The sequence below is a fragment of the Fragaria vesca genome, linkage group LG1 (assembly GCF_000184155.1).
Source record: "Fragaria vesca subsp. vesca linkage group LG1, FraVesHawaii_1.0, whole genome shotgun sequence".
NCBI lineage: Eukaryota > Viridiplantae > Streptophyta > Magnoliopsida > Rosales > Rosaceae > Fragaria > Fragaria vesca.
Genome location: NC_020491.1, coordinates 7,965,165 through 7,974,809, shown reverse-complemented (window position 1 = coordinate 7,974,809; position 9,645 = coordinate 7,965,165). Strand labels below are relative to the sequence as shown.

General features: G+C 39.2%; 3 protein-coding genes across 4 annotated transcripts; all 3 read right to left on the bottom strand.

Annotated features, from left to right (window-relative positions):
* Positions 1–1,062: 1,062 nt before the first annotated feature.
* Positions 1,063–1,914, bottom strand: LOC101309775. The gene has a single exon (XM_004289000.1). The coding sequence runs from the start codon at positions 1,912–1,914 to the stop codon at positions 1,063–1,065; it is 852 nt and encodes a 283-aa protein (XP_004289048.1).
* A 1,553-nt stretch (positions 1,915–3,467) lies between these two features.
* On the bottom strand, positions 3,468–5,879 carry LOC101305505 (pentatricopeptide repeat-containing protein At2g17670-like). 2 transcript variants are annotated; one of them, XM_004287697.1, is made up of 2 exons: positions 4,517–5,879; positions 3,468–3,828 (listed from the first exon to the last, which is right to left on the bottom strand). In XM_004287697.1, the coding sequence occupies exon 1, from the start codon at positions 5,877–5,879 to the stop codon at positions 4,527–4,529; it is 1,353 nt and encodes a 450-aa protein (XP_004287745.1). In that variant the 3' UTR covers positions 3,468–3,828; positions 4,517–4,526. The 2 variants fall into 2 exon arrangements, with proteins under 2 accessions (XP_004287745.1, XP_004287746.1); XM_004287698.1 differs by having other exon boundaries at positions 3,756–3,920.
* Positions 5,880–6,586: 707 nt separating this feature from the next.
* Positions 6,587–8,297, bottom strand: LOC101304907 (endochitinase-like). The gene is made up of 3 exons (XM_004287696.1): positions 7,816–8,297; positions 7,557–7,710; positions 6,587–7,168 (listed from the first exon to the last, which is right to left on the bottom strand). Exons 1-3 carry the CDS (start codon positions 8,261–8,263, stop codon positions 6,790–6,792), a joined length of 981 nt encoding a protein of 326 aa, XP_004287744.1. The 5' UTR covers positions 8,264–8,297; the 3' UTR covers positions 6,587–6,789.
* Between the last annotated feature and the right edge of the window lie 1,348 nt (positions 8,298–9,645).

Here is a 9,645-nt window from a genome sequence, read left to right as displayed (position 1 = left end):
CTATTCTACCCATTCTTTTCAATGTTTTTTGAATATTAACATTTTGTTGTCTTTTAATTGTAATGCTTGGAACTCTCAATAACCTAAATATTATCTACTAACTCTTGATATTAGAACCACATGATCATATATTATTATATTTGCGTACATAAATTAAACTTGTGAACATTTAATGTCCCACTTTAGAACATGTGTCTTTGGTTTATGTACAAATATGCGTGTTGTTAAGTTAATATAATTTTTTTTGTTACCTATGTTTATGTTTATGTATTTCAATCAAATATTACAACTGTATGCATCGAAATTAAATAGATGAGCACTAAACTTATAATCGGTGTCATTATGTGTTTGTCATTGCATCTTTATCTTTTTTTTTTCTTGTAACTCTGTAAGTATTGAGAAATCTACATAAGTCATTCATATGAAATCTGTAGATTTCAGAAATTAGTAAAAGTTTGTGATTAAAAATCGATGATTTTAAGAAATCAGTGAAAGTCTATGAACTTTTCAAAGAGTCTGTAGACTTTTCAAAAAGTCAGTTAATTAAAATAAGTCTGTATAAATCCAAATACAATACACCCCTCTTAGCTAGGCTTTGGGATGAACATAACCTAGCTAGCTTTCTCAAAAAAAAAAAAAAAAAAACATGAACCTAGCTAGCTTCTGTGCTGTACTGCCGAGAGAGTAAAGACCTTTGCTGATTTCTACAACAACCAATTGGTACTGCTGGTTTTTCTTCAATACCTACATGAATGAAATAATTTTTAAAGAGTCGACATGGGATATTTAAAATCTTAAATCAAGAAAGTTTAACCCTCATTATTTCTCGATCGAAAAACACAACCATTACTATCTAACTTCCCAATAAAAGTGAGAGTTCCCTAATTAAACTTTCTTGATTTTACAGAATTGACATTGGGAAGTTTAGAGAACTCTCACTAAAATAAATAAACAATATCTATTCAATGAATTGTTGAATATCTATACAAAATGGTTCTTGATGAACATGGTATTATCCTGTAAAATGTGGATGCCATGACTGATTGGTGATCACTATACTAATTATGGCGTAAGGAGATTAAGAAGAGACACTCTATGTTGTAGTAGGCATCTGAACAGTCTTTCCAAACCAGCTTCAAGCCCAGTTATACTACAACCAAGTGTCTCCAATTTCAACTGCACCTTCTTCACATCCATCTTGGCATCACTCTTGTGTAGTGAGCATAGAGCAACATCAACTGTTCCAACTTCATTGTGAACCTTCTGCTCTTTCTCCGAGGCTGTCGCAAATGTTACAGCCTTCAGTTTTGATACCAGTGACCACCTAGTAGTCACTGGCATGGATAAAGACACAAATAGGGACTGAAACATAGAAACCGTGAGAGCACTTAATTCTCTTAACAATTTGATCACAACTAGTACATTGTAGTCTACATCCAACAGATGCAATAAACACCCAAATCTGGTCTCCATCTTCTTCAATTCTCCGAGGCTCGTTGCGACATTCTTCTTTGCCTTCTTCCTAACGCAAAGGTAAGCATGAACACTGCTGTCAATGCTCGACTTCTTCCTACGTAAAGCGGATTGTAGGTCTTGAACCTGTTGCTTCATCGTCAAGAGCAAGTCTCTAGCATTGCCACATGTGTCTAGCAACCAAACTGACCCTTCCAGTGTCTCTTCCACTAGTGCTTTACACTGCTGGTGGTTAAGAACTTGTTGGGTCAGTTGAGATTGAACCAGTTCCTCAATGGAATTGAACAGCTCTGCTAGACCTGACAAATTGATTAAAAGAGACTCACTCCCTAGAGGACTTGAAGATCTACAAGTCCTTAACTTGTTTAACTCAGACTCAATCTTTTGGGAAATGGGGTTTAGCCTAGAGGGCAAGCTAATAGACCTCACTGGTTGAGCCATTATGGTTTTGCAAAAGTCTTGAAACACACACAGTTGAAATCAAACCCTGAAGGACAACAATGTTGTAATCTGTATATATAACACTAGCTGATGACATTTTCTCTGCAAATCTGCATGTGGTGGCAATCTGGGTCCTTCTGCTATTTTAAGATCGTGTATCAAATTTGGTGAACAACTCACAAATTCTATATTTTTCTTTGGTCTATTGTGAGAACAATATGTACAGGCCGTAATAATCGTATGCTTTCTTGCCTCCCCAATCATTAAAAGTACCACATTCTCGATCAGAATTTCACTCATATTCTTTCTCCAATTGTTTAAGAAAATCATAGGCTGGCATTGCATTGTTGTCTATTTGACGAAGAATTGGGTGAAATGAAACGAAAACGACAAATGCAGACAAGATTTAACAGAAATCTAAACCTATATAATCAAAGAATCTAGGCTTGCAATGTAAGTAATTAACTTAGGTTCATCTAATCTAAACCACAATGCTTCCACCGCAAATTGCACTCAAAATCGTACACATATCTCTCTCAAAAAAGCACAGATTTCCGTATCATTTTGTGTACCTTATACCACTAACCCATTGTTTAATTGGAGACAATGAGACATTTTTAATGACCATTTGATTCTGAAACCAAGGATTAGTAGTTAAACATTTTAGGTATGGAGAGGGCGGCAAGGTGTTGGAAGTTAGTGTCACAAAGGAGCCTAATCATAAGGCATGGCCACATTTAGAATCACATGTACTTTGTTTAACCATTGTTGGCAAAACGCAGACCCTGCAGTAGCATAGCTTGGACAGAGTGATGCTACTACACTACTATCAAGGTTATAATATCTGCAAAATAGTAGTGATTTCTATCAGATGTTTTTGAGCCATTGCTAAGCTATAAGCATCTATTTCTACTAAAATTTCCATCTACTCCAAATTTCCATACTAGAATCAAACCATGAGATTGTTAGAGTGCTAGAAACAAATGTATATAGAAACAAATATCTACCGTCGTGATAGAGCAAGATAATATATAAGAGGCTGAAATTTACACACCTTTTTTTTACAATCCACACACCCATGCCCTCACTTTTTATAAGAAAATGTCTAAAATGTCTATTCTAGACAACTTGAAGAGATTTAAACATGGATAATTTAAACATTTTCTTATAAAAAGTGGGGCAAAGAGATGTGGATTATAAAAAGAGGTGTGTAAATTTCACTCCCCAATATATATCATCCATATATAGACAAACATCTACTTTTGTGATAGAGCAAAGGGTAATAGATCTAATATAGTTGTCGAGTCTGAACAGACAAATATCAATCGGGGCTTATTCTAATTCTTGTATTTCAACTCAAAAAGGCAATGGCCACAAGTAGGGATAATACATAGACGACCTTCAGATACGCCTTCTGTGCAATCCCATTAAGAAAACACAATTTGACAACAACCGGTATCAACAGACAGGTACAGCTCTGCATTAGTAGCTCATCAACAATCAGTAGCTGATAGTGACTGATGCCAATAGCGATAAGTGAGGAAAGTTCTGCCAAGACCAGGGTCATTTTGTTGGAGGCTAACTTGCCGAGGGCAGAACTTTTGCTCCAGATGGTGAAACCAAAAAAGTGGGAATTAAGCTTAAAAAGGAGGCTGGTGTCAGTTGGTTGATCTGGCTCCACTGGGTGAGTAGGTGCTCCGCTAGTAGCAGCATCACGTACATTGCAATACATTTATCCCCGCTCCAATGGCTCATGTCCAGGACCTTGCATTTGGAGTTTGGTGTTCCTTGGAGATGGTTGGCTAGATGCAGATAGATTGAAACTATGAAGCAACCTTCTTGCTTCACCAAGGATGAGTCTTAAAAACTCTAGCACAAGTGCACAACCCAACCTAAGACTTCCCCTCAACAAAACTGGGGACCCAAAATAGAAACATTTCATTTAAGTCAGGACCTTGTAGATTGACATAAGGCATGCAGCATAACATAGAAGAAAACTCAAGAATCTGTACAAGAATAAGAACAACTAGGTTGGAGAACATGTAAATATAAATTATGAGGTAAATAAGGATCTAACTTTAACATCTAAGCTATTATAGGATGATATTAAGAAACTTAAGGCTCCAAGCTCAAATTATAAATTTTTTATTATCAAGAAACTTGTGGCCAAGGACTTTCCGCTCAATAAACTTACAGTTTCAGTTGAGAATGATTTAAAACTATGAAAGCATACATATTGATTCACAATAACTTTAGCAAGTATCAGAACAGAAAACATTGTACGCTTTCCAGTATTGAATCCCTTTTAGTGCCTTTAAAACTTCATCATACCTTTTTGCAAGTGACCAACTATACAAACATATAATTAGATAATGCTATCTGTTTAGCCTTAGTCAGATTATCAATTTTAGACTCACTGCAAACCAGTAACTTAAGACAATAGGATAGTTCCAGCTTTATTCAATTCATAAATCATAAATCAAGGGCCACTTTCTCCTGTAAGGGAATTGATAAACAACAGTATGGCATCGTCAATCATGGAACATTTAACAAGTACTAGAATATGTGGAAACAATGCTTTAATAGCAAAGAGAGAACATACCTGTCATATATCAAGGTCGGGCTTTCTTAACCTGCTTAACTGTAGCTTCCAAAGTCAAGTAAGCAGAAACATTTGTCAAGCTCTTACTCTCAACTGCATAATCAAACACTTCATAAGCATCTGCAATCCTGCCTGCCCTACAAAGTGTCCTCACAAGCGTACCATACGAAGCAGTGTCAAGCTTCATCCCATCTTTTTTCATCAGTCCATACAATTCGAGCCCTTTCTCTAACAACCTTCCCTTACACAACCCATGAAGCAACGTATTATAGGTGCACTCATTCGGCCTGCACCCCTGCGCTTGCATCTCGGACAACAATGCCACTGCACCCAATGCATCCCCTTTCCGACACAATCCATTCATCAACGAAGTATAAGTCACCTCATCGGGGAAATGCCCCATTTCCACCATGATCCACAAATACTTCTTCGCGTCCATAACTCTGCCACACTTCGACAACCCAAAAATCAGAGTGTTATATGTAACAAGATCAGGCTCCACTCCCTTCGCCTGCATCTCCTTCAACACCTGAACCACCTCATTCCCCTTACTCAGCATACAATAACCCTTCATAATCGTATTATACACATAGCAATCCGGCTTAAACCCCTCCTTCTCCAACTCGTCCACTAATCGAGTAGCCTCACGTAAATTCTTGCTATTAGCTACATTGTCAATCATAATCGTAAATGTAACCAAATCCGGCTTCAAACCAAAAGACTTCATTTCATCAATAAAACCTCTCACAGTACTCAAAACTCTCGACTTGCATAGACACTTGACAAGAAAGTTATAAGTATAAGCATCCGGTACCGTGCTTTTCAACGCCATTTGCTTCATCACCTGCACTGCCTCGTCGACGTGCCCGGCAAGGCAGAGTGACCGGACGGCAATGTCGGTGGTGACCTTATCTGGGTGGAAGCCATTGTTGACCATAAAGTTGAGAACTTGGTGAACAGACTGGAGGGTCTGATCAGGTACAGTGCAGGACTGGGCGAGCAGGATGTGATAGGTGGACCGCTCCGGCGAGAATGCCGGCTGGGTTTTGATCATGTGGTTGAAGAAAGCGATGGAGTCGTTGACGGTGGAGATTGCGGCGTAGGATTGGAGGAGGGCGTTGTGGCGGCGAAGATCAAGAGGGTTTCTTGTTGAGGTGGCGATGGAATTGAAGACCCTTTTGGCGTCTGAGAGGTTTGGGGAGGTGAATGGGTTGTGGGTCTGGGTTTGGGTTTTGCCGGAATTTTGAGGTGGGGGTTTTCCGGTGAGGTGGGTGTGGGGTTTATGAGATGGGGATGAAGAAGGTGGCTTTTTGATGAGGGAGGTTGAGACTAGGGAACGGACTGAGGGGGACATCTTTCCCATTTCTGGGTTGGTCTGGGTTTTGGTGGGAGCTCTGTGATTTTTGTGGAGGAGTGTTAGGGTTTAAGGAGGGTTTGAGATTGGGGATTTTGGGGGTTTTGGAGACGGGTTATGGTGGAGCTAAGTCGGGTTCGGGTTATGGGTAGGTCCAGACTTGAGGCTTGAAAGAACGAGTCCGTTTTCAAAGGCCCAAGATATGTTGATGCTAACAAGGTGAATGTGCCAAAAATATTAGCAATTTTTCCATGGAGATTTTCATGTACTTGAACTGTTCTATTCCGGCAATTAATAGTTACAACATTCGGTAATGAAGAGGGCGTTGGCAAATGATCCTTGTACGTCGTCTTGTATGGTTGGGTAACGATGTGAAAGACAGCGTTGGTTGTTTTGACAGTTGTCTATAAGGTGGTATCGAGTTTCTAGAAATACTCTCTAGCCCGCGACGTTGGGCAATAGAAGCGGTTAGGGGCAGGGCCTTTTCGGCTCATGCTTGGAGGTCATTCATGATGACAGAGCCGTTGTTAGTTTAGATTTTAGAGTTGAGAGTTGGGGGTTTATGTCCACCGTTGGTCATTCCCTTGTTATGTAAGCTTTGATTATTTTTCTTATTCTAAAAAAATAGTGAAGAACATGCTGATTTGGTTTATTACTCAATTTCTTTCCAATTAATTAAGTACTGGGTACCAATTTACGTACAAGCGATGAAAATAATAAAATTTAATCACAAATTTGAGATAACACAAAATTTTAGTACACAGATTTTATCAAACAAAAACACAAATTTTATCTGTTTATAAATGAAACACTCAATTTCTTATTACATTAAGTTGCATCACTAATATGATGCATCTTTATTACAAAGTACCAAGCTAAATATTTGGTAAAGTACAATAATCTCTAGAAGTTATAACCATCACGCATTAGGCGCAAAAGGTACTTGGTTATTGCAATCTAAGTTGTCTCCCGGGCTCACTCCCAATATGTCCGAGTACCTCCTATAGAACCCGATCCTATCCACCACCTTGTCATCTGGACCATGCCCACATTCGATTCCACCGTTGATAATATTGGTGATCACACCATATCCAGGAACCCGACCTGCCGATATATCCGCGGCAGACGGGTTCCAACGACCGGTAATGACATCGTGACTTGATGGTTTGTTTGATTGTGGAGTCATCCAGAACCATATTGCTGTCTTGAATGCTACAACTGGGTCTGTGGCCACCAGGTCCGGATTGTTTATCAGATCCTCTTTGATTGCTGCCCCCGCTTGAGCATAGTTGTAATTGCTACAAATATCAACAAGTCAATGTCATTAGTCTTATTCTCTCATTTGTTAAGGTCGATCTTCCTCCACATGTACAATGTATGAGCACCACTAGAGAAAGTAGGAATGCATTCATCAAATGGTTTGTACCCTTTAATCATATCAATACTTCTTAATGTGTGTCCGTGTATGTACGATAAATAATAATATAAACTCTTGTAATTTATATTTTCTCATCAATTCAATCAACACAAACATAATGTAGCTCTTTTGGCTCGTTTCCTTTACGTATTTTTCTATTCTTTACTTTCAATAATCCATGATGGTTTTCAATTTAGAGTTTGAAAATAACTAAGTATTTACTTTGATTAATTTGCAAATAGTGAAGATAAAAAATTTAAGAGACATACTGGGTGAGTTGAATGGGTCCTCGACCATAGTACTTCTTGCCAGGAGCACATGGATATTCTGGGGATGTACAACGCACATCTTGGGTGATTTCATTGACAAAGCAATAACCCCATGCATAAGGACCATCTGGTGCACCCGCCCATCCCGATCCACCTACGTACATATTCAAATCAACCATTTAACTAAATTAAACTCAGTTAATAAAGCAAAAATCTGAAGCATTCACTATTGATTTGGCAAGTTAGTGCTACAAATTACCAGTGGTCTCATGAGAGGTTTGAGCTAAGAAAGCAGCGAGCTCCTTCTTTTTCGTTACATCATCTCCAGTGGTGCCAAACGCAGGGAATGATCCAGCAGCAGTAATGAAAGCATCATAACTGTAGAAACCGTTGCCTTTGCACTGTGGATCGTTGCGATGCTTGAGCATTTCATCAAAAAGAGAGGAGGTAATGATTCCGGCAACATCACTGCCACCGCCACTTGGGGTTGGTGATGAGGGAGTAGTTGGTGAGCCACCACCACCTGAAGGAGTACATTGGCTTTGGCAACCGGTAGCACAGTAGTCGGGGGTCGTGCCACACCACCCGTATTCGCTACAACATAGACCGTTCGGGCAGGTGGCGCCACCGGCTTGTCTACCGCATTGTTCTGCCGAGATACCTAGCAACAAAGTGAAGGAGACGATGATGAAAGTGTGTAACTTCATGTTTACGGAAGCAAGCTAGTGTGATTGATGGTATGGTGTATGTGTGAGGCTTAGGGGTGTATATATAGTCGATGTGGGACGCGGGTTTCCTTGACCATTATCTTGAAAGTTCAAAATGGTTGATGGCTTGGCTAAGTTTCTTCTTGAAGAACAGGTACTGCTGTACGACACTACAACCTGTGCTGTTCTGGGTCTTCGTACGTCTGTGGAAATTGGAAGAAGGTTTTATTTAGTGACGACGTGTTTGGAATGTGGGACAAAATATCAGGGAAAAGACTCAAATGTTGGGTACCAATTGACTTGTACATATTTCCTTATACATTCCCCCCAGACACGTCAAATTGAATTCATGTTCGAGCAAAGGGCAGGAAGTTTCCAGTTTGAGTAATTATTTTCTATACCCGGAACACTATGTGGCACTGCCAGGTGTTGTATCCGACCAATCATATAACTCAGATTCATGTGGGGACCGGTACGGGGTGGAAAAAAAAAGAGTAATTAAATACACCAATCAGAAATAAGGATAAAACACGTGGACCAATGAGATTAAAGGGGAACATAAAACAGGTGGTGTTCCGGGTACAAATAATAATTTCCCAGTTTCCAAAACCTTTATGGGAATCTGACTGAGTCTTGATCGACTACGTCCTCCAAAACCTTTTTTTTGGGAAATGAAATAAATTCATTGTGGGATAAACCCAAATATGAGCCCAAAAAGAGCCCACAAACAGTACAAGATAACAAAAAGAAAAGTAAATCCACTACATCAACATAAGAGTAGTAACATATTACTCTCTCCATTACAAATTAAACTAAAACACAGGCCCAATAGGTAGCCCGACCCACTTCAGAAACCCTAATGTTGCTATCCAAAACACAGTGCAAGCAGCTGTAGCCGCCCGGAGCAAAAGCACGTAGAGATTCTGTCGTGAGATTCCAATGCTAAACCGATCCCAACACACCGAACAAGAGAAATCCACCAACCAAAAGGACGAATTCCTCCACAACATCATCAATTTCTCACGTCCTCCAAAACTTTAGGTTATTCTGATTAACACCCTTTTTAACGAGTGTAGAAAACAATAAACCAACCTTTATGGTCTTTCAGTCTTTCTTGTAAATTCAAGGAAATATAGGAGCATTACTATGGTGAAAATGCATTGGATCATTCTCATACATTGATACATATCACATATGACTGATATGAGTTCTCCTATTGCATAAGCTCTAGCCTTAATTTTGACATGGTCTTTAATTCTTTATACTACGACTTACCAAAAAGGTTTCAAGAGAGTTCAAGTTCGTTGAAGGTAATTTCAAGCTCATTATTAACGTGGTTAATGGTTTTTAGACGATTTTGAAGATGGTTCGAGACATACAAC

Coding starts and splice junctions, on each gene's coding strand:
- LOC101309775 (XM_004289000.1), bottom strand. CDS start 1,914: ATGGCTCAACCAGTGAGGTCTATTAGCTTGCCCTCTAGGCTAAACCCC.
- LOC101305505 (XM_004287697.1), bottom strand. CDS start 5,879: ATGGGAAAGATGTCCCCCTCAGTCCGTTCCCTAGTCTCAACCTCCCTC.
- LOC101304907 (XM_004287696.1), bottom strand. CDS start 8,263: ATGAAGTTACACACTTTCATCATCGTCTCCTTCACTTTGTTGCTAGGT. Junction 7,711..7,815: donor AACCTCTCATGAGACCACTG/GTAATTTGTAGC, acceptor ATATGTACGTAG/GTGGATCGGGATGGGCGGGT. Junction 7,169..7,556: donor GGACCCATTCAACTCACCCA/GTATGTCTCTTA, acceptor TGATATTTGTAG/CAATTACAACTATGCTCAAG.